Source organism: Hirundo rustica, chromosome 1 (assembly GCF_015227805.2).
Source record: "Hirundo rustica isolate bHirRus1 chromosome 1, bHirRus1.pri.v3, whole genome shotgun sequence".
NCBI lineage: Eukaryota > Metazoa > Chordata > Aves > Passeriformes > Hirundinidae > Hirundo > Hirundo rustica.
Genome location: NC_053450.1, coordinates 63,024,659 through 63,050,146, shown reverse-complemented (window position 1 = coordinate 63,050,146; position 25,488 = coordinate 63,024,659). Strand labels below are relative to the sequence as shown.

The 25,488-nt window shown below is 38.8% G+C and overlaps 1 protein-coding gene across 2 annotated transcripts in view; it reads left to right on the top strand.

Annotated features, from left to right (window-relative positions):
* GABBR2 (gamma-aminobutyric acid type B receptor subunit 2) overlaps positions 1-25,488 on the top strand; it is a 460,554-nt gene that overhangs the window by 164,083 nt on the left and 270,983 nt on the right. For both annotated transcript variants that reach the window (XM_040084650.2, XM_040084641.2), the window contains exon 3: positions 19,037-19,207. In XM_040084650.2, the coding sequence (XP_039940584.1) occupies positions 19,037-19,207 (171 nt within the window). The remainder of the gene's footprint in view (positions 1-19,036; positions 19,208-25,488) is intronic.

The window sequence follows — 25,488 nt, the reverse complement described above, 5'->3', positions numbered from 1 at the left end:
AGGTAAAGGAAGAAACAGTGTGTGTCTTTGCTTTGACCTGGTATGGCCACTGCTCTGATACGCTGAGCTTTTTCAAACTGGGGAATAAATCTCAGGCAAAGTGAATCCCTGCATAAGTGGTTGCCTTCCTTTGTGAATAACTCGATTGAATTAATTTGAATGAACAAATTTGAATGTTGTGTGGATTTTTCTCATTCATCCCCTCAGACTGTCAGCTCTCAAGCCTTCGTGTAGAGGAATGAAGCGATAACAAATTTATGGCTGATTATCTTAAGTGAAATCTAAAGCTACTCTCTTATCCGCAGCTCTTAGATGCACCGCAGCTTCTGAGTGCAGAAGCCATGAGAGAGCTGCAGTTGTAGGATTTGTGAATCTGCATTTGTGAAATCATGTGTTAGAATTACGTGACTCAAGTAACACTGATTTTTCAATGACAGCCATTTAATAACGAGACAGTAAACTGGCTACCTGAACCTGGAATACTGCGCAGTAACTGCATGTACAGAAACTCTGCAAAGAATGAAGCTGCACGTGGCTAGTTTGGATTAAATGAAGATATTTTCTGTATAACTCTGAGTAAATAATAGGGCTGAGGAGCATCATTCTGATGGAATAATATGTGCACTCTACCATCAGTTTGTTGTTAGAGAAGAAAATAGAGGTATATACCATACATATTCTGTCTTAGAGTTTTAACTTGCAACTGCACCTTAGTAATTTTTGAAAGGCATCTTTATGACTGTTCAATTCACCGGTGGCATTTTTCACTTTTAATTTTTTTTTTAATCAAGAATATTTTGAAAAGATGACAAGTATGTATGTAAGCATTTAAAATATATTATTTTGTGTTTACATCGCAGAGGTTGATAATGGGCCAATAATTGTAACATCTTCAGTAATCACTTGGATGATGGAGTAGGGTAGACCCTCATCAGATTTGCAGGTGTGAAAAAAACCAGGATGAATTGTTGGTACACCAGATGTACCATTGGGTTGTGCTGCCATTCCGTGGCATGCCAGAAGGCTGGAGATCTTGGCCAGCAAGCTCCTCTAAAGCTAAGCCAAGGCAGATGCTAAGTCCTGCCCTTGGGGAGGAAGAAACTCCCGGTTTCCTGTACAGGCTGGTTGGTGTTTGGCTGGAAAAGTGCATTCCAGTAAAAGCCCTGGGGATCCTGGTGAACACCTAGTGGAACATGAGCCAGCAAAGTACCTTTGGAATATAGGCAGCCAGGAGAAGCCAGGTTGCACTAGCGAAAGCATTACCACTAGATCAAGGGAGATGAGTGAGTTTCTTGACTGTTCCACCCTGACTGGAGCACATCTGCAGTGGTGTGTCTACACTGGGCTCCCCAGAACAAGGGAGCCATGAACATACTGGAGCAAGTCTAGCAAAGACTTCTGCAAGGGTGAAGGTACGTGGGCATCTATCGTATGAGGAGACCCTGAGAGAGTTGTGATTGTTTAGCCTGAAGAAGAGAAGACTCAGAATCTTCCCAAGAATGCCTAGAAGTCAGGACTCACACACTGTTTCAGGCTCTCATTATGAATCCCAGTTGTGCTCTGCAGCAGTAGCTTGAGCCTCCGTTAACACCAGGTTTGGGTGGCAGCCATGAGGGCAGAGGTGCCTGCCTTAACTCTCAAAACACAGGGACATATGTCCTGCTGGTATCTGCTCCTTCTCTGAGTGGTGAGGTGGGGGCTAGGGAAAGAGGGATCTCTGCAAAGGGAGCCAAGGGACAGATCAACCAGGGCAGGTTCCACTTTCTCCAGCCCCTTGAGTTACTGGGTTGTTTCTTCACCAGGGAAGAGCATCTGGTTCTTGCCTCTTCTGAGCAGAACAGGAGGAGGTGAGTTGAGGTCATGCCACAGACAGAGGAATGGCTGTTTTCTGCCTTTGCATTGCAAGCCTCAAGTAGGAGGCAGATACAGTGTATTGAAGGTGAAAAGGGAGCGGTAGGAAGACACATGGGGGAGAGAGGGTGCAGATCTGTTCCCAGACTCCCCCCAAAAATTGAAAGCTGTTGTGAAGCAGTGCTGTACCTTTCTGAAATAAGCGCCCAGAAACCATAAATAGCCAGAAGCTGTAATATTCCTTTGGGAGATGTTGCCCTTCCCTGCCCCTTCCTGAGCAACTCCCTTCCAGCAACTACGGTGACCTGCAGGCTCAGAACTTGAATAAATGCATGGTTTTGTGGCCAGTGAGAGATAGAGGCTCTCAACACAGGAAGATTGTGTATTTATCTTTATGTATAACTTATGAGTTTTCAATAATATCAATAGGTAATGGCATCAAAAATTCTGAATTATTGTAAAGTCTATGTGAATAGAGAAACATGCTTTCCATCAGCAATAAGATGTTCCATTTTTATTTGACCGTAACTTGAATGTAGGCGTCTAGAATCAAAGGACTTGAGACAACTTCAATTTGAATGATGTCCTGACAACAGCATAATACTCAGTTTAGGGACTGAGAGTTTATTTATTTGTTTGTTTGTTTGTTTATTTGTTTATTTATTTATTTATTTTCCCCAGGATCCACTAATTCAAAACACTTCCAGATCATACATTTTTGAGACTTTAGTGTTTTGCTTCCTTGGTTGACTCCTACTAGTTTTTGGTGGCTCCTACTCTATCCAGGCAAACTTCATACTCTAGTGCACCATTTTATTCAAAGAACAGTGAGAAAGCCTTCTACCTATCTGCCTCTCTTGCATATTTAGCAGGATGTCACAGGAGATAATGGCGTCTGAATCCCCAAACCAAAAATCACTGGATTTGTTTGCAGTGTCTGTCCAGTGTCCTTTCCCCCTCAATTTTATCCCATTCCTTCTGCAGAGCCCTGCAGTTTAGTGTAGAAAGGGTTAGGTTAAATTGTCGCCTCTTCTCTTTGATTTAGTCATTTAAAGTATATTTCTTCTTGCATTTTAACTGCATTGCACTTACCTTTGGTCAAGCAGGACTTGTAGACAATGAACAGCAGAGAGTGAGTGCTTTACCCCCACGGCTGACTGGGAGAGCTCCGTGCAGCAGTTGGGGTAGAGCAGGGTCTTGATCCAACTGCAGCCTTGGTTGTGTGGATATATGTACAAAATCCTGAAAGGAGCCGTTGAAAGTATGTGGGTATTGCTCTGTTTGGCTCTTGCTTGAGGTTTAAGGTAAATGATGTTGTTGGTCGTAGAGGGAGTTTATATTGTTGTGGCACGCGATGGCATTACATGCTTAATGGCACTACAAAAAATCACTGGCTCAAATAGCAACTCTTACTCAACAAAGTAAACAGCTGCCTCAGCAGCTGCTTTGGACAGTTTATGTACAAGTGGAATTATTATGCTATGATGAAATATGGTAAGAACAAGGTTAAAACTGTTTTGAAACAACTGACTTGAATCTCCAAGTACTTTTAAGGCTGAGAGAAATTGCAGTGAAAGTTCAGTAATCTAAAGTCTTAGCACTATGGTAAGAAATTTACAGTGAAGATATGGAACCACTTAAAAATTCTGCGATATCTGTATTTTCCTTTACTGTGATTTCTGAAGAATTAAGGCACTGTCAGATTTACTAACCATTTAGTTTAACCTTTTAAAGAGATCAAATACCTAAAAGTCCTATGGGGTTAGGAGGCCAAAGAGTCTTCTAGGTGGCTCACTGCTTCCTCACATGCTTTAATATCAATATAGGTCTGATAATTTTTGTGAGATTCAACCAAGTGCAATGTAGGTGGCTGCATCTGATAGAGTCACTGCAGTCTCCCACTGGTGCCTACAGCAGTTAGTAGCAGATGCTTCTAGGGAGTGATTCATCTCATCTGAAGGTTTACCCTCAGCAAGTCAATATAAGTTATGACATACTAATATAAATCATATCAAATTTGAAGTCTTACACTTCGTTAAATATACTGGGATGTAAAATTTCTCACGTAAACTTATGAAAAGTCTTGGAAAGCACATGCTATCCTCTACTTTCAGTCTGTGATGTCCACATGACACAGGTTTTTCATTTGCCCATGATGTCTGTCCATGTTTTGACTGTTCACTTTTTTTTTTTTTTTTTTTTTTTTTTTCCCCTACAATGAGTGTTTCTGTGCTGTGAACACCACCTCTCCTGTTTTCTCTTGTCTATCTCATGGTGTCTTATGCAGTCCTTGCCATTGGCAATTTTCTCACAGGGTTTCCTCCCTGCTTTTTATCTACAGAATTTTGTTTTAGAATGGGTCAAGAGGTTGAATTCAAGTTGACTGCCTTCTGATCACTCCTTATGTGTCCTCTAGGACACACTTTTCTGCTCACAGCAATCTGAATTTCTCTACAAGGGGAAAATCAGGAGTCCAGGAAGCTGGAGAATAAATAAACTATTAGTATGTAGAAACAAAAGCTGTCAAACCCAGTAACTTATGGATAGTAAACTGGATTAATCTGATGCTAAACAAATTAAGAAAATAAAAGAAGAAAATAATGCCCTATTCACTTCTAGTGGTTCCTGTGAACTAGCTGCAAAGGCACCATATGCACAATAGGAAAAGTGTCTTCATTTTTACTACAGCTCTGTCACAGAGTTAGTCTGACACTTGTGGTTTACCTTCTCTTTTCTTATTGGATAAGTGAAAAAAATATACCAGGGGTTGTCTCAAAGATGTATTTCTCTTTAGTAGTTATATTTAAAGGGTGAAAAATAAATTCGATGTTCATTTAAGAAATTTAGCTTTTCAACTTCAGAGAATTTCTGAATAACCTGCTTGTAAGACAGACAGTTAATATAACAAATCTTATTTTGTTTTTCACCCAGATGCACAGTGTATTGGTTGTTAGTGTATCTCTTGATGTATATATAGATATATTTGATAAAGCTGATATTATTTTAACTGGAGGAGGTACTTCAAAATTCATAGTGAAACTATATTAGTAAGAAATAAAATATAAGTAGAGTATGGGACTCTTAATCCCAGGGTCGTGGGTTCGAGCCCCATGTTGGGCATCAGTCACTTTGTGGCTGTGTCTTTCCGCGCCTGGCAGGCACTGGCCCCTGGCTGGCTCAGATCTGCACAGAGGCCAAAGCATTCCGGTTGAGGTTGCAAGCCAGCAACCTTTACCTGTGGGACTCAGCTCCTCACCGGCGGCTGGCCTTAATTGCATCGTGACTACGGCAGTGAACAAAAGGTCGACTTCTCTGCTAGGCAGGTTTAATAATGGTTTATTCAGGTCCAAGCGGCAGGAGCTCCACCACTCGTCCAACTGCCTAGCGAGAGAGCCCTTTTGAATTTCCCTCCCCAAACTTATAAACGGGGGAGGATTCAGGGGTGGCAACGACAAGTGAGCAAATCAGAGAATTCGGGGGGGTAACAGGGGGTGTCCACTTCTAAACCTCGAACCACTCACAAGGGGGGAAAAGGGGATTTCCCAGGCACCAGCCTATCACTCGACGCCTCTCCTGGGAAATCCCCGAGTCCCGGGAGGGGTCCTGAAGTGACAGACAGGATGCCCCAGAGCCGGGGAGGAGAGGGGATTGACAAGGATAGGTGCGGGGGTGGGATGATTGACATAAGGCAACTTGCTGTACAGCAAACTGTTACAGAAAATGTGGGCACAGTGGAATGAACCATAACATAAAACTCCTTATAAAACTTACAAAATTACTTAAGAACTTGGTAAAACAATTCTTGCACTGCCACAGGTAAGCAATACAGATCACCAATTTAATTTCCGAATCTCCAGGTGAATATGAGCAGTTAATATTTTCAGATCTGGAATTGCACTGGTCACCTGTCACAGATGTTTTTTCATTTTCCCTGCTGTCTGTACCAACATGAGTTTGTCCCACGCAGAGGCAGTAAAAATAGCAAGCAAATTAATATTTTTCAGGAATATGTCCAAGACCAGGGTTTGAAAAGGACCAAAATAACTCAGTAGTACCCAAAATAATAGAAGGCCAAATCAGTAAACTGTTGAGACGAAGTAGAAAAAGCCGTAAGATATGTGAAAAAAATAAAGAAACCCTCCCCACACAAATATTAACAACTTGGTCAGAAATGTTGTATAAAAGTAAATGGCAATTCAGAAAACACTGTGTCACAAATAAGAGTTGAGAAGATTCAAGTGACTTCAATAATCTCAATTTATTCACTGCACACAGAAGTGAGTAATAAATAATGAAATACATGAGATTGAATTAGGAGAGATGATACTTAAAGCAGCTTCCTAAACTAATAAGCAGTATCAAACTCTAATGCACGTCTGACTTTTCATATATGAGTTCCTTCTCTCAAATCAATAAAACTATTGAAATATTTAAAATTAAACTATATTCTCAAGCACTTTCCTGGCTCTGTGACAGAGACTGAGCACAAAGCTTTTCCTTGCATGTGAAAAATTAAGGGTACATTTGCTTTAGTACTGCATATGGATATGGAGTGATTTAGTTCCATTTCTATCTCACCTGGATGGATGTAAATTATTGAAAATATTGTAAGAAGACCAGATTGATAAGGACTATTTTCAGGAATGGGTGGGATTGTAGTGAACAGTTTTATGGAATAAGTGACAAAAAAGATAATGAGGTCTAAAGAAAACATTCCGCTTTCAGCCTGCAGGAACTAGGGCGATGGCAGCAACTAAGGAAAAATGGCTGAGAGATCTAATTCAAGTGTGCATAATCTTAAATGGTGTAGATAATCTTAATGCTTTGTACCCAGCATGCATTCAAAGACCAGGGGCAAGTACTGTACTTAAAATCAATTGCAGGCATAAAGAAACACTTATTAAATTAATAGTAACTGCTGAAGTGACTTGCAAGGCATAGGTATTGAGAAAAACACATTGAGGGTTCCTCAGGCAACAATTAGGTTATGTCCTCCAGCCATCAGCACTGGAAGAAAATACTCATGGCTTCTTCCACTTCCTCAGTGACGTTCGAGAGGGGATTTTTGTTTTGTAACTGTGCTTGAACCAAGACTGCTTGGCATTTTTTATTTCATAAAAGTAGATTATAATGCCTCATTAGATTTTTTTACAACCTCTTACAGATTAAAAAACACAGAATGCAGCATGAAGTTGACAGTTTTGTGATTTCGGTTGTCTGAATATATCTGCATGAGCATTTCCTAGCCGCATATGTTGCTGAAAGGTTTTGTACATGTTAATTCACATCCAGAGCATCTTGTTAAAATCAGTGCTGACCGCAGATTAAGAAAATATGCATAAAATACGTGTGATCTTGGTTATTTCTTAGAGGAGGATCAATGACACATTTGACATTTTAATGCCAAATATATTATAATCATAATTGTGATTGACATCTCTGCTAAAGGTTTTAGTGGCAATGTAACCCAAGTTGCCCTTGCTGCTGGGCAAGCAGAATTTATTTTGATGGCAACGTCTGTTGGCAAAAAAAATTCGCTGATTTTTTACCAGTTTTTTTTCAACATCTCCCCTCCAGCAAGCTCTTGATTTCTGTAGCATAGCTCTTCTTATTCAGTATTAAAGGTACAGTTCCAGGTGACTGATGTCAGACTACCCTCAAAGCAATTCTGGTGGGGTGTAACTGCAGCATGCAGTGCTGAGATATCAAAAAAGTTATAGAGCTGAAAGAAAAGGCAAATTAGCCCATGCTGAGTACAGAATTAGTGATGAGGTATTGCTCCCAGGACCTGATAAGTCACCTCAGAACTGTGCTGCTCCATGTAGAATAAATAGTGTCTTTGTGTATAACTACATTGCATAGTGAGCCTGTCACCTGTTTTAGCCTGAAAAATCTGGGACTTCTTGCTTAGATTTGAAACCAGATGTAGTGGCTTCATGTTCGCTAAATTTTGGTTGCCAAATTTAGTGTAGTGGTCTTAGGGTTAATTCTCAATTTTTTGGGAGAAAAATTAGGAGAAAAGCAAAGCAGGTTTAAGCTTAAAAATAAACAGTTTTATTAACACACACTAAAAGGATGGGGAAAAAAAGAAAATTGGGAAAAAAAACCTGAAACAAAACAGAATGAGACTCCAAAACACTCTTCCCTCCCCCTGCAAACTGTTAACCTTACAAAACAACATAGAGAGACGCAACCTGTGATTTTCAGTCAGTTTCACTACTTAAACATAATCTTTCATCACTTTGGGAGAGGAATCTCTCTAGAGTACCATGGAGACACTCGCCACAAGACTACAACACCCTTGTGGCTTCCAATGTCACAAATCTGCAACCACCTGGATTTTTTGCAGATTTTGCAGTTTCACCCATTAGCAGCCTTTCCCCTGGCTACTCATGGGCCTCCTAGTGTATTTGGGGTACTGTTTAAGAATGCTTCTTCCAGTACAAAACAAGGATTCTCTTCTTCTATCTCTAAAATTGTCTCTATCTCAAAAGAAATAAAGACCTCCTTTTACCCCAGCAACTGAGGGCTTCAAATAACCTTCCCTCTAAAATCATCTTTGTCTCCAAGGCTGAGACCTCCTTTTAACCCAGGAGCGAGGGCTTTGAGATTCTCACTTAAATCTCAATTATATCAGTCCCCAAATTTGATTAGAACCAGCATTCCTCCAAACAACATTAAGATGTTACAAGGAACAGTCCATTTTCCCATAGTTTACCCCAGAGAAGTCCAGTTAAAAATGTCCACTTCCTCAATCCCATTGTCCAATAATATTATCAGTTCTTTCACTCTTGCTCCACTGACTTCATGCAGTATCTTTTCTACATCCACTCTGTCTCTTTTCTTCTTTCTCTCAGGGAAGGGTTAGGCCTTGGAAGCTTCATGTTTCCAGGAAAGGGTTAAATCTGCCCAGGCCTGCAGTGGCCATGTGCTCTCTGCCCCGGGCTGTAGAGAGCAAAGCTGTGCTGATGGGGGAGGCTGGTGGATGTCCTTCTTTCCACCCCTCGGTCTCATTTAGGGTGGCTCAGCTCAGAGTTGTTATGAAGCTGCAGGTTTGCTTTCTCTGCTGCCAGTGGCTACTAAGCCAGGCCATGGCTTGGCCCCCTGTGCCATGGCCCCGGGCACGTGGCCAGCACTGCCGAGCTGCAGCCTCCCCTCTCCCCTGCTGGCAGCCGGGGAACAGGGGGCTGAGCCGGGGGAAAGGGGCTGAGCCGGGGGAAAGGGGGCTGAGCCGGGGGAAAGGGGGCACAGCTGGGGGAAAGGGGGCACAGCTGGGGGAAAGGGGGCTGAGCCGGGGGAAAGGGGCCCCAGCCAGCCCAGGCTGCTCCCCAGTGGGCAGCGGCTCCCAGAGGCCTGGCCAGGCCCGGCCCAAGGGCAGCGGGGCCTGAGCCGGGCCCTCCTCTGCTGCCCACAGTGTTACCCAGTGACTGCCCCAAAAACAAGAGAGTGACCTGCAGGGAATCAGGTTTTTTTTTTATATGGGTACTTCTCAAAGTCGCATTTGACATTCTCAGTAGTCAAAACAGATGCCAATATCCTAAACTAGCCTCCTGATAGTTCCCTGTCTTTTCTAAAGCTATTCTAAGGTCCTGACCAGGAAAAAAAAACCTCTCGACATTCCTCCATAACTAAAAACCTGTGCTAACCCATGACACCATAGAATGAAGAAATAAACAAATCATTAATTCACAGCTTAGGACTCTGAAAAAAAAAAAAAAAAGTATTTTTGTAAAGATTTCAGTAAATCTTGAGCTAACATGATATACCTTATTTCTTAAGATGTTGCCCTGCTCCCTGTTTCCAGTAGAGTGAAGGATTCATATTCTCCCAAGAACAATATTGCACATCTAATGTATCTATATACTGGAGAGATATTTTCCCCTCTTTTCATCATCTAGAGGCAGAAGAAAAAATAATAAAACAGATATTTAAAGACCAAATGTAGACAGAGCAGCTGTAGTTTTAGCATGTGTTAGCTGGATGAAATCTGACAAACAAACAATACTAATAGAGTGATAATAGTTTTGGGCACCCAGCCAGGAACACACTGTTGTGAAAAGGTCTGAAAAATCTGGAAAGATTTTTTTTTTTTTTTTAATGGATTATGGCAATATAGCCTGTTTTATCAAAGGTGAAATATTTTATATGGTTGTTGGTTTCCGCTAGATTTTGAGGATAATCTGTTACAGAAAAGAGACAAGGAAATTGGGTACCAAGAGTATGAGTGTAGGAAACTTTGCTTGGTTTGGGATAAACAATAATGCCGTGACTGAAAGAGAACAGGGATTTGAAGCTGAATTCTGATGTAATCCAGGCCAGTAGCCAAATGCTAAGCAATTGAGTGTGACAGACAAAAATACACAGTCCTCTTTTGCTATGCAGTTCCATTTTTGAAAATGCTCAAAAGATTTTGTCTCTTATTGTGTTTGGGAATTGAAACAAGATTTGCAGCAGTTCAGTAGATCTGACATTTAATTTCAACACTCTGTTCAACCTGTAGCACTAAGCAGAACATGTGTTAAGTACAAATTATTTGTGTTTAATATATATCTCAAAATAGTTTCTGGAGTGTAGAAAAAGGAATTAATGACTTTTTTAAGACTCTGATAGATCTTTTCAAATGAATGGTCAAAACCAATAGGCAATGAAAAAAGGATGACAATAGTTTATTTTCCATTAATAGTGAGAGAATCAAGTTAAGCCTTATGATAAATTTTTAATTTTGGATGGCATCTGTTGGAGATGATTCTGCCTCATGTTCACCTGGCTACCTTCTGAAACTCTGAATCCTAAAGTCTCTATTAACTTTGCTCATTGCACTGTTAACCATTGAATGGAGGGACATTTTCAATAACTCCGTTGTCTACTTCCTTGGCATGTCTCAGAAATAAGATTAATGTCATAAGTTTGTGAGGCAGTATTTATTAGAACTTAAAATGAATCCCATTTCTTGGACATTAATTTGATATGGAACTATATTTTACTCTGAACACTAATAACTACGCTATTTCCTGTTCACAAGAAATGTTGTGAACAGATGCATGGAATTTAATATTCTATGTTGAGTGGCAGGTGAAGCAGTAGTGCTAATGTCGAGTGTCTAGGTTGCCTTTTTTTTTTTTTTTTTTTCCCTTCTTCTTTTAGCAGATCTGCCACAATTTTCAGCTACTGTTTATCTTTTCCATGACTTGAAGACAAAAAAGCATCTATCAGCTGAGAATGGATTCACAGAATCATAGAAAGGCTCAAGTTGGAAGGGACCTTAAAGATCATCTAGTTTCAAACCCCCATGACACGGGTAGGGACATCTACTAAGCCATCTTGCTCCAAACCTTATTCAGCCTGGACTTGAACACTTCCAGGGATGGGGAATCCACACCTTACCTGGGCAATCTGTTCCAGTGCCTCACCATCCTCACAGTAGAAGAAATTCATCCTAGTACTTAATCTCTTCCAATGTAAAGTCATTCCCCCTTGTCCTATCACTCCATGTCCTTATGAAAAGTCCCTCTCCTCTTGTAGTCTCTTGTAGGTACTGTAAAATGCTACAAGGTCTTTCCAGGATGTTTCCTTCTCCAGGCTAAGCAGCCCCAATTCTCTTACCCTCATCTTCTTGGAAGAGGTGCTCCAGCCCACTGATCCTGTTTGTGATCCTCCTCTGGACTCACTCCAGCAGGCCACATCCTTCTTAATAATGGGGGGCCCAGAGCTTCAATCACTGTTCCTCATCCTAAACTACAGATTTAGGGGATTAAAAAAGTTTAATGTCAGAAGACCAAACATTATAGTCTGGTCTGATTTCTTGCATTCGGACATCTACAAGGTCTTACCAAATTATGTTGTGAGTAGTTTGGGCTGCCGAAGAGGGAAACAGGACTGAATGCTCCTTTTCCGTTAACCTGTGTAGGCACACATCTTTCAGCTAAATTACTTCTCATATGGATTTTATCTAAACCAGTTTCTGTCCTCAAAAATAGTGATTCGTTCAGTTGCCAGAATTGCTTCCTAAAATGTCTCCTGAGCAAAATGCAGCTGAATATCAGTCTTATTGTGATTGGATTAATTCACTGGAATGCCATCAGCATTGAGGCAGGTGCCTTCCAACCTAGAGACCAGCTGGAAGTGCTTTTTCTCTAAACTCACAGGTGCCAAAAGGCAGTCAGTGAAAGCAATTTCAGACACAGAATTAATGAAGGTAACAGCAGATGATATTGGGCAGCAGTGTTTGGCAAAATATCTGATTTCAAAAGAAACAGTAGCTTTAATCACATGGGTAATATGTTATGGATGATGAAAGGGATGTTCATCCATGAGATCGATTCTTGTCCAGTGAGTTTAATACAATGTGTATCTTCATGTTCCCATTTGGATAAGGCATCCTGCCCATGTACCAGCTAGTGAGACATCATAGATATACTCCCAGACTTTTATTTTGCTCTTGCAGCTGTCATAATGAAAGCCCTTACAGAGTTATCAGAACATTTTTTAATTATGAGTTCTATCAGTTATAACAATGAAGTCTGTGCAGTCCCATAAAATCTGAATGATGGAATCTCCAGAGCATTCATTGAAGTAATTATTTAAGAGTATTATATGACAGGTAAAAATGTAACTATTTACCACTGCTGGAAAAGCATAATTTCTTGTTAATATTTTCTTCTTTAGTCAACTTATGTCTTCTTTATATCAACTTATCACCTGTGCTCTTTGGGGATCGGGATTAGGGCATAGCTAGGAGGGAAGATTGCCACTAAGATTTCTAGGTCCAGATCAGAAGCTGCTTCTTTGCTGTCTGTATCTAGACATTCATCACCAACAGCTATACAGGTAAATTGTCAAGAAACATTATCTTTTTTTCTTGATCTTTATTACTATGTTTTGATTTCACTTGCTTTGAAGATCTGTGCAAGCAACTGTCAATGAAATTGCTATACTTACCTTCTTATGTTGACATGTTTCCCAAATATATAGGTGCTTGTAACCATTTTTGCAATGTTACTTCCCCATGCCTTTTCTCTAAGTCATCCATCAAAGCTGATTAGGTGATACATTTTGTGCATGGAGGTGGGAAAGGACATTCTAATATATCCCTTTTCTTATTATACAGGTTATCATGTATTTAAGGTTCTCTTTAATATTCTTCTAGAATATTTTCTTATTTCAAGTACTGTTAGGATATTAAAAATTTATTAATAACTTTGCAAGTGGCAAGATCAAGTTCAGTGGTAGTTTGACTGCACATTTGGATAAGTTGGTTTGTTTAATAAGGTTACTGTGAATTAACATTTAACCTAAATATTTTTATTTTTAATTACCATTCCATTAAAAATGCAGTTTGTTATGCTTCAATCTGTTGTTCTCTGTCTCTGGGTTAAGAGTGTATGCTTTCACTTGTTATGTGACATCATTCAATGTTCAAGAGTTGCAGCAGGAAAATCTTTTAACTCGGCATTATTCATTATTTTCCATCCTGGTCCTTCTCTCTCCTGGGACCATCAAGTCATCACATGCTTGCACTTGAGTATCATTATTGTTAGCACAGGCTTGTCAAAGCATTAGAGCTGGCAAGGCACACAAAGGAGTGGTACAAGTACACATTGCTGCAAATTATCATCTTCCTGAGTTTTGTCCCTGATATTTTCATATGACAAGATTCTGTGTGTGCAATCCTGTACCATTGTAAGAGTATTTTCTGTTCTGGAGCTTTCTGATGTTCTGCTCTTTTTTTTTGGAAAGAATTATTTGCATTTTCCCTTTTTTGCAGAAAATATTGCTTCCTATCTAAGCATACATGACATGCAATCTCTAGTTATGATGATAAATGTTAGCACCAATCAGTTGAATCAGCAGTTTATATCCTGTTTAGCAATGCTGATGTATCAGTGTAATTTAGCTTTCCAGAAAATGTGCAGGAAATAAAGGTGATATCTTCCATATATAACACCCTCTCCATCAGGACTAGTTTTGCACCAACAGGGGCACATTTAAATTTCAAGCACTCATTAATAAAATACTTGTGCAAGCCTAGTGCAGAAACCTAGGAAAACTAAGCTAATCTTTTTCATGCTCAGTGAGGTGATTTCCCCATTGAATGATTTGGTGCTCGATAAGCTGATTTCCCCATGAATCAGTTCTCTTAGCAGATGACATTTCATTCAAGGAAGGTTACCCTGTTACCTGCAGGCACTTCTATTTCCTTTTCTTTTTCCCCTCCATTGTATAATACTCCATGAACACAGTGTGTAGAAATTAAACTCCAAACAGCCACTTCCTTTCCCTTCCCCCTCTTCGGCAGGGGAGAGACAAAGGCAGAGACTATGGGTTGAGATAATAACTTACTGAAAGCAAACAGCAATGGACTAAGAAATGCCCAGTAGGAGCAGTAGTATCAATAACTAAGGTGTACAAGAGGAGGAGGTCCTTTACACACAAAAAGGCTTGACACAGTTCTGTGTGGCTGCTGGGACAAAGACAAGATGGCAGCCACTCCCACACCCAGCGCCATGTGGCTGCCCCGGACAAAGACAGGATGGCAGGTGCTCCCCACAGTGCTCTCTTTGTCCCTGAGCTGGGAACAGAAGAACAATGGACAGCCCCCGAAGGCTAGATTGTCCACGTTGAGCCACACTGCTGCTTCGTTCGCTGGACTCCATCCCACACAGCTACAGCTGGCTCTGGTGTCGCTGCTTTTCACTGCTCCATCCAGGTCCACTTGGCTCCTTGCAGCTTGGGTCAGACTCAGCTGAAGTCCACACATTTGGATCTACAATAACTTTCCAAAGTTATTGTATTACTGTTACTGGATTACTTTAGCTGATACAGTCCATTTAAATAAATGTGACCCCTTAATAGACCCGTTGCCTTAGATGAGGGCAACTGTTTACCCAGGGATAATTCTGCTCTTTTATTTTTCCCAGACTTCTGTACCCTACTACAGTGGCAAAAATTAAACATAAATACTTCCTAGAGATAGTAAAACAGAAGAAGATTACTTGCCATTTCTTGTGGCTTCCTTTCTCTCTGCAGTACATGGGACAGCAGTGTGGCTTCCAGCTTCTGGACTCTTATATGGGATATATATGTGGGATATATAGTGTTGTTTCCTTTTCTAATTTTGTTTTGCTTTCTAAAACTATCCCTCCTTTCTTGCATAACTCTTAGTCTTTCCCATTGATTTCGTTAGTGATCATCTTATCATTCCTGCTTCTATGCTGACCTTAAGTTGAATGCACCATTACTTACTAACACAGATGCACTTGAAAGCACTTCAGATGGATGTTTCTCGTTAAGTCTACCACACCTCCTTTAAACTTAATATATGGTCATGAAGTTAATTTTAATCTCCTTCTGCTGAACTGTCTCTTCTCAACATTTTTGTTTTAACTTCCTTTTTCTTCCTTCTTGCTGTCTGATGCTGATGACAAAATGTCCATGAAAATGTGTGGATTTTCAACTAAATTAATGTTTTCAAAAAGTGTAATTTTTCTTGGAAAAATTTAATTCATCAACACATATACCTGACCCCAAAGCTTCCCTAATAAAATCCTGCTGTATATTTTCCAGTTTATCAGCAGTTCACCAAATTCTATCCAATACCCTGGTCTATTTGGTTCTCATTTTGTACTATAGTTAATATTTTATAGTTCTTACTTAAATGGTAAATATTATCTTATTTTCTATTTCAGAGTTTTATGCTGTTTTATTTCTGAAATTCCTATCTCAGTCATAGCTTATGTTTCCCTACATACACTCATTTTAAGTTCAGATCCAGTTGCTCAGAAATTGGAATCAGATATTCTAAAGAAAGATTTCTCAGAAATAATCTAGAAAGTGGCTGCAGGTTTTTCTGACACCGTTCAAACATATATATATATATATATATGAGCTTTTCCCCCCCTCTAGATCTACAGACACGTATGCACAGAGCCTGGTTATGTATGCATACACACAAATACCTCACAGACTGTTATGATGCATCACCTCATAGCTGTCCACTGTGTCTTCTGCTTTATGGCAACTTGAAAAAGACTTTTTTTAAATTCTTTTATTCATCCTTTCTTGAAGTTTGGCTTTTGGCCGTCACCTTTTAGCAGTTCTGTAAAATAATTTTCAGTGAAAGAATGACATCATACACCCCACAGGTATTTATTGCTGAGTTATAATCCTGCATATAACTGTTTATGTCTCGCTCCTCCTAAACATGGCAAGGCAACTATAAACACCATTAAAAAATTTTAGAGCAGTGCATGAATATGTATGCATTGAAAATGCAATAATGTGAAAAATAGAAGTTTTGTATTTTGCAAATGTGAACGGTATGGTTGCCATTCATCCAGATTTTGTGCTAAATAACTGAAAGTTATTTAGATAAATTCTTTAACAAAATGCAGGATGGCTTTCAATCCTTTAGAATGAAGTTAAGAAGATATGAAAAGCCTTTTAATATGCAAGTTTCAAATCAGCCATGAATAAACAACTTTAGCCCTAAAATACGGAGGAATAATGCTCAACTAAAAGAGTCTGAACTATCTTAATGCGTATGTGGGTGGACTGTGGTGTGATCTTACTTGCTTTATCACATTAAATAAAGGGGTTTTATGAGTATTTTCTTTATATTTCCCTGTAGTTGTCTATATCACATACTCTTTTTACAAAGGGTCAGTTCCATTCTTCATGTGATCCTTTTATTACCACTTTTTAGAACATAATAAGGGGTTTTTTCATTTTTCATCCTTGTCCATCTCAAAGCAGAATATTGAGTACTGGTGATATTTGTCTTAATTTCATTGCATGTCCCAAACTCTTACAGAGATGATTTTATGAAAAGTTAGATATTTTTAATGACTTAACTGTTTCAGGATATTTCTCCATCTCTTACAAGGATCTTAATTGCCAAGATAACCATGATATATGTGATGCTTGAAAGAAAGACATCTGAATATATCCTACAATCTGAGAATTGTTTGAGCAACAAAATTTCCCTTTTTTTATTTTAATAAAACCTTTATTTAAAAAGAAAATGAAGAGGAATTTTTTTTGTAATTTGTGCATCATTAGTTTTACACTTAAACTTGGATTCCTCTCATCTCACCTCGCATGGCTGAGAAATCTATTATGAGGCTCCATCTTTCTGTAAGCAATGCAGAGAGGTAATGTTTTGCTTCGTTGTTTCCAAAGAAATTTGAGCAATTAGAATACTAATTTAGGCCCTGTAAGTCAATTTAAAAAAATCACAAAAGATGATTTTGAATTGTCTTGGTTTTATCACAGATTTTCACCCTAAAGCCCCCTCACACATATAGAGATGCTTCTCATTACTATGGACCTTTGTACTACTGATCAGAAAAATTTGCCATTCAGTCTAAGAACTTAAGCTAGGTGAACCTTGCTGATGTTTCTTGCCACTATTGTTACTTCAGAGTTGTTCTTTGCTTCTTTTTCTTAAGATCAATCAAATTATGTTTGATCCCAGCCCATAATAACTTGAAAAGCAAGTTCTTTGCAGTCAGCAGACTGCAAGCAGCTGGGCTGCTAAGAGGTATTCCTCTTCATGTTGGATTTCTAATGTCAAAATTTCTTTTCTTCAGTCATCAGTACAGGTCCTTGTATCCACCTTCATTGTGCAGTGAGTGCATGATATTCAGCGCTACCAGACTAAACAGAAAAGCTGACTAGGTCTACCTGGCAGATGTTCATTCTTCCCTTATGTGAATGGTTTTGGAAAATCCAGATGACAATATATCATCACACCTCATATTGCACTATTTTCATGAAATCTAGTAAATGATCAGTTGTTACATTAAAAATATTTTACCTCAGAATTACATAAAAATTACAATTATTCATTATCTCCTGACTAGTGAAGAGAAAGAATTTTCTATCTTGAATGGTATACTTTAGACTGTCCAGGTTATGCACACTTTAATTGTTTAGGTTTCTTTTAATTGGGAAAACAAACCACATTCAGGTCATTATAACAAAGCAATATATTCTTTGCATGTCTAAAATTAGAAAGAGAATAAGTCCTGTCTCTGATTGGCTAAACCTAGATTTTTATAAACTTGAAGAAAAAACTCAAATTGGTTTTTTGGATTAAACATGACTATTCTGAATTTCAGAAAAGGTTATCTAATACAAATATATTGAATGTTGGATTAAAAAAAATGCAAACTTAAAGCTATGGTTGATATACAGTCTTGAATTCACCTACATCACCTACTCTCTATTGATTTTGAAAGACTTTAAGTAACTATCAGGGAGCTTATTTTGTGTCAGTCAAACCAATCTGCATTAAACCAGTACTTTAAGAAACCCCTCAACTGAAAATCCTGGCTGAAAAAGTGCTTGAGAAGCACATTCCTAGAAGCCTTAAAAGAACTGGAGGAAATAACCAAAGAAGTATCTTTGGAGTAGGAGTGTTTTCAAAAACGTGAATGTGTAGGCATTCTCTTCAAAACACTGTCTGAAAAACATTCACAAAAAATATGCCACCTTTAACTTGGGCAGAAGAATTCAATTAAGTTTTCTGTTTGGTTTTGTATGTTTTAAAAGGTTTCCTCTTTTCTTTTGGTGTAAGCATTCTCTAACCATGAACAAATTTCAGTGTTGCAGCCATTGAATCCTCTTTTATAACACAAACCACAGGGTGCCTGCTTCAGTGCAGGAAGCTGAGACCCAAGTAAACTCATTTTCAGCCTTGGCTAACATAATGATTTTGTTTCTCTGCTACCTGAAGTCGTTTTGTTACATGAGATAGGAAGAAGCACTACTAGAGATTTACCCAGTAATTTAAGATATATAAGACTTTGAGAAAGTAATATTCTCTTGGAGGTATTCTCAACTTTTATGGAGAGAAATTGATGGGAAATTCATCATAGAGATTTACTCCCTTAGGCCTTATTGCTCTGTGCAATGTGTAAGATGCATGATTTTTTACATCACTGACTTTTAAGTTTTCCTAGTTTAATTTTGCAGCAGGTGGTTTATAGAGCTAAAATATTTCAAAAATCTCTTTAGAAGTAAATGGTGCTGGTAGGATATTCAAGCTGTATGATGATGAAAGTTCTCTACATAACAGCAATGCACAGATTGTGTCTTGTTGCACTGAGAAAAGCAAAGTTCTTTTACTGACTGCTAGATGACTTATGGTGACTTCCCTTTTTTTGTTCTTTGATTTTTTTTCCAGCTTTCATTTGCAGCAACAACTCCAGAGCTGGCTGATAAGAAAAAATATCCTTATTTCTTCCGGACAGTGCCATCTGATAATGCAGTGAATCCAGCAATTTTGAAGTTACTTAAACATTATCATTGGAAGAGAGTAGGAACTTTAACCCAGGATGTACAAAGGTTCTCTGAGGTAAGATTTGCATAATTTCTAATACACAGATAGAGATACTAATATCAGACTTCTAAGGAGTTAGTTCCTTTATTGATAGCATTTCAGGAAAAAGAAACAGTTCCACTGTTTCAGTCCTGTTTGGCTTTCTCATAGTAGGTCACATTTGCTGTACTGAATAAGCTTAATTCCTTTCTGGGGTTTATTTGAATGTCTGTAATGAGAGCTACCCATGCTTTCACATGTCTGGTTTTTACACACAAGATCATTGCACCCCAGTGCAAAAGGTTCCTTTATACACTTTGATTTGCAAATCCACATATTTTCAAGGGAGGCTTGTATTCTGACTCTGGTTCATTTAAAAGGGAGAATAAATCCAATTTCATCGTGTTCCTTTTGTGCTCTGATTTATTACAAGCATCAATCTGAACATTGAAGAACAAAATCTACTAAGTCTGTTGCTGAAAATATTGGAGCACCTTACTGAGACAAAAATGTCTGAAACACCCAGAACTAATAAGATCACATACCATGCACCCCATGGATCTTTCAAGTTTCACCCTGAGCAATATTTGGTCATAGAAATTGCATTAAAGTATGGACTAAGTGCCATTAAGCATGGTTTTAACAACTGAGTAAAAGAAAACATATCTAATGAATCAGAGCAAGACAAGGAGAAGAGTTGGCTCATTAATTATCAGAGAGGTAAAACTAAGAGACATGCCTGGTAGTTTGTTGTTGGGAGTTTTTTCCTTCCTCAGCATTGATTTTAAAAAAGGCTGACTGTGCTCTGAAGACTAGCATAATTAAAACTAGGGAAGAGGGATAAGAAGAAGGTTAGAGTCATCTTAGATGAGTCTGATATTTTCAAATTGTCTGGTACAATTAATTCACTGTGGAATACTTAAGAAATCTTAGACTCTTCCCTTATGAATTTTGAGAAATAAAGGATAGAAAGCAAATTAATTGTAGTGGAGGGGGAGAAACCTTTGTGCCTGTCTTTCCAGAAAACACACAAAGGCCCTGGGAATTATAGGCCAGTCAGGTTAAATTTGATTCCTGGAAAGACACTTGAGCAAATAATCTGTTTGGAATCACACCGGAGATAAAAAGATGCTTAACAATGGTGAAAATGGATTTTTCAAGAATAAATCATGCAAAGCAATCTGGTTTCCCCCTATGACAAGATAACAGGTCTCAAGGAGGTGTGAAAGATGATGTGTGATATTTCATGACTTATAAAATGTTAAAAGTGCTTCTAAAGAAAAGTAAGGAAACTTAATATTGGTGAAGATACTGTAAGAGCAGTCTAGTCTCTAAACCAATATTCCTGCAACAAAAGTTAATTGACATCAGGTCAGTTGGATATTTGTTTTTAAAACAAAGGCTGAAGCAAAAAGTCACCAAAAAGTATGGTATGCTTTACCCTTCTCTGTCTTGGAAATAATTTCAGTGAGTAGCTATCAGTGGTATACTGTCAAACAAGAAGGATGAGATTCTGTCAAGTGGTATTCTCTAGAAAGAGATAAGCTTTTCTCTAGATAGTATGATAGAGAAAATGCTTATTAAATTGCAGTTGATACCTACTTGGAAAAAGCTGCAAGTACTTTGCTGATGACAAGATTGAGTTTCAGAATGATACTGATACTGGCTTAACTCCAGCCAGCAGCCAAGCACCACACAGCTGCTTGGTCATTTCTCTGCAAGCAAGTCTGGGGACAGAATCTGAAGGGCAAAGGCCAGAAAACTCAGGGGTTGAGATAAAGACAAACTCATAGGGAAAGCAAAAACCATGTGCACAAGCAAAGCAGAACAAGGAGTTAGTTCATCACTTCCCATGGGCAGGCAGGTGTTCAACCATGTTCAGGAGAGCAGGGCTCTATCACACATTGCAGTTACTTAGGAAGATAAACACCATCACTCTAAATGTCCCCCTCTTCCTCCTTATTCCCCCACTTTATATACTGAATATGATGTCATATGGTCTGGAATATCCCTCTGGTCAGTTTGGATCACCTATCTCATTTCTGTCTCCTCCCAGCCCACCATACAACCCCACCCCCTTGCCAACCAATGCCATATGGAAAGCAGAAAGGTCTTGACTCTGCAATCCCTACTAAGGAATAACAAAAACATCTCTGTATTATCAACCCTGTGTTCTGCACAAATCCAAAACACAGCCCCATACTGGACACTGTGAAGAAAACTAACTCTTACCCCAGCCAAAGCTAGCACATTGATAAAGGTTTTAATAAAAACAATATTTTAGTGAAAAAGTGCAAAATGGCTTATGCAGGCAGCAGATCTCCAGAGGAAGATATGGCAAGCACTACAATGAACCACAAATTGAGTAACAGGCAAAATGTTTAGACTGCTTGATTTACAGTAAGAAGTAGAAAGGAAGCAAAGGGCTCTTCTCATTGCACCACCCCGAAGTAATGCAATATTGACACTTAAGACATACAGAGTAAACTATAACTCTACTGTGTGTTCATTAGGTGGAAGTTGGAACATCAGGTCCAATATCATCTTCAAGAAGGAAGTAGATCAGAGAAGTCTGTAAAAAATATTGGGTCACCTGGAAACATATTTAATGAGAAAGATTAGAAGTGAAAAAAAGTCAAATAGAAAGGGTAGATGTTGAACTTTTTTGTGTAGGATTTTTTAGGATGAAATTAAACAAACACAACACAGGGATGTCTTCCTTTGGGACAGCTGGAGGGGCTTCCTGTCTGTCAGGGTCACTTAAGAAGTTCTAAAACTGCGTATTTCAAGGGCTTGCAAGAGTGCTGCACTTGAGTTCAAAGTATCTCCATTTCTCTTGAAAGGTAAGCAACAACCTTCTGTGTCTGCAAGCTCAATTTACTCAATTGTTCCTTTTTTAGCTCCATGTAGAGTTTCTCCTTTCCCCATGCAGAGAGTGAAAGCACAGGAAAAACTGAAGGAACTGATTAAATTGCTCTCTGGGAGCAGTGAGGAATGGGAGTCATCAGCAATAGAGCAGGAGAGCATGAGACAGCTGGGCAGAACCCAGTCCCACGGCAAGAGGGGAGGGCAGACCCAGGGATTGAGGCCAGGATCAGCCAAATGTGCAGATCATCAGGCAAGTAAGTCCATGGCAATGAAGCGGGTCCAAGGCCAAGCCAACAATCAATCTGCAAGTCAGGGTTAGGTCTAGTGACTGCTGGACAGGTCCATGGCAGAAACTGAAGACGCAGGACTAAAGGCTGAATAGAGCTCCCAGAGGAAGGACCATCAAGGCCTGCTAGTGACCCTCAGGTGCTGATATAAGCCTATGCATTAACTGAAACTCTAATATTCCCTCTAAAGGAACATCAGGAAAAACTATTCTGACATTTTTTTGAAAGTGACAAAATAGTTCAATAGAATATAAAACTTCTCTCTCTGTTGTAAAATGCCAGTGAGCTTGGGATGTGAATGGTCTTATCTATAATGAAAATGCATTACAAGCCATTAGATTAGAAGTAACTGAATGCCTTCTCTTAATCTCGTGCAAAATAAAATAAGTGGGAACAAATTAATGTGATCTTTAGAGAAGCCTGTGTAGTAATTCAGGTGGTTTTACTCTTAGCAGTGAGACAGAGCAGTTTTCTCATTTTTCCTTCTCCCATAAAGTCTGTGTCAGTTTGACAGATCTCTTTCTTTAATTTAGAGCAGTTTGGATTTCTATTTAAATTTCCTCCAGTGGTTCTTCCACCTAAACACACTGGGGGCAGAGATGCTTGTTCTTGCATAGGGACTTCATACCCATGTAGTTTAGTCAACAGGAGCCCTGATTGCATCTTCTTACCTGCCATCTAATTTGAGGGTTTTTTTGGGCTGATGGCTTTTTTTCCTTAGCTTATCCTTAGAACACTATCTCCTGTCCCTCTGCAATTTGTATTTTGATCTTATCTCCTGAATAATTAAAGCTCACCTAACTTGTCTGCAGGTTAGCTGCCCCTTAAAGCCATCAAGCTGTCTTTTTGGTTTACTTTGCCTTGTAAGGAGACAGTTGTCTCAACTGCTTAGTTTATGAGTCTCACTCCAGTTTATCTCTGAAGGCCAAGATCACAGAGGATCTCTTGCTTCTATTTACATTGTTTCCTTTGGGAATCCTTTCTGCCAAGGCTTTGGGTTATCACCCATTTCCTATTACTTGGTGAAAAATCTCTTTCTTATTTAAAAAAAATAAACAAAAACATTTTTATATCTTCCTTATTCTCCAGGTCACAAAGAGAGATAAAGAGTTGGTAGAGACAATGGAGAACTTTATGCTAATATACTTTCACTTCTTAAAGCACATGGGGAATATCTGTACATCTTATATTGCTAGTGTGGCTTGAGATTCCCTTTCTTGGCATTACTTGGATTCAAGGATTATGACTTTTCAAGTGACCTGTATTCTGTGGCTGCAAATAGGTGAGCTCTCTGTTAGCTCAACTATTTGCACTTTGTGAGTGCTTCCGGTCTTTTTGTACAACCATAAATATCCTTTCCATTGGGTTAATGTTTAAATTGTGTAAGTTGACTTGAATAATGTACAGACTTCATCAGTTCTGTTACTTAACTAGGACAAATTCATACCTACTGTGCTTCTGTGTCCTAGATTTTATGGATTGCTGCCCTGTTTTCATCCTCTGGGAGAACATTCTGTTTCAAAAGTTAATTCTGGGGCAAAGATTTATAAATGAGGTTACAAAATATTTTCAGGATTTTCAGCTCAAAGTGTTTGCTGTGGTATATAACTGTAGGGTAATTTAGGTTGGAAGAGATCTTGGGAGGTCTCTCATCCAACCTGCTGCACAAAGCCTGGCTAGCTTTAGTGTTTATCAACCCTGAAGAATTATAGCTGTTTGTCCTAGTTCTGGGCAGGAGGGGTTAGTTTTTTCCAGTATCCAGGAGAGGACCTCTCCAGGACCCAGACGTTATTTTGTACTATTCTATTGCTGGGATCTGGGGGAAGGGAGTCTCTTCCAGGGAGAAGGGGTCCCTTCCAGCTCAGCACAGTGTGGTGAAGGGAGTAGTCAAGAATTGTTTCCATATGAATTGTGCACATCTTTTTTGCACCCTCTGTCATTGTTATTTCTGCTGTTACAGTTCCTTCTCTTATCTCTTTGCTGTTTCCAGTAAATCATTGTTATCTCATCTCGTGATCTTTGCCTTTTGTGCCTCTGACTGTCCTCTCCATCCCACCACTGGGGAGGGGGAAGAGGGTGTGAGCAAGAGCTCATGGTTTCGCTGAAAGTGCTAAATTGTAGGATAACATTCCTAAACCACAACACTGTTGCACAGAGAGTTTTCAGGAAAGGCCTGACTGTCTCTCCTGTTCCTGATTCACAGATGAGCTTTCAGCTGATTGAAACTTATGCAGTGGTTGGTGCCTCAAGTTTTACTGGTGCCTGGCAGTACCTGTTTGAGATTGTGTTTTGAATTAGGCAAACCAAGAGGTATTCCTGTGGTTTGTTGTTTGCTATATTTCATGCTTCAGTGGGAAGAGTCATGAGAACAAAGTTATACTTTACTACCAGTAAGTCAAAACTTTTGGAAGGCACCTTTATTGAAGAAGTTGTAAAGGCTACAGAATATGACCAAGAAAAAAACAAAAAAAAAGTATAATCATGTACTGGTTTTCAGACAATACTTTATTTGATTATGAGTAATAATAGCTTAGTTTGTTTCAGTGTTTTTCTGTTATTTCCTGCATATTTTTTTTTATTTTTATTTTTTTATTTTTATTTTTTATTAATAATACCTTTTTATAAAAAGGTGTATTTTATTAAATTTTATTTTATTAAATACACCTTTTTGTTCATAGTATATTTCAAACTGGAAGTTGGCACTTGATTGCAATGGTACAGTAAGAGGGCTTCCTTGTTTTGTGATATAGGCTGGCTTCAGTTACTTCTTTTTGCAATTGTCTCATGTTGAAATTCAGTGAAAATTCATTTTAACTTTGCATTTGATAGCATAATCATGATATTTCTAGATTTAGTAAAAAATATATACATTTTCCTGCCACTCAATACCTTCTCTGGGACTGTTTTTAAAATAAGGTAAATTTTGCTCATCTCAAGTGAATCTTTGTTTTCCCTACTTCTTAATAGTCATCTCTTTGTGTGATTTCTCTGCATCTTCATGGAAATACTGAGCACTCCTAATGGAATTTTATAAGTGTAGGTGGCATCTCAAAAAGGCAGAAGAAATGAGAAGTGTGCAGTATGATAATGAAATAGATTTACAGTATCAAAATAAAATACTCTTTCTTGTGACTCTGTCACAGTCTTAATTGAGTTCAATAG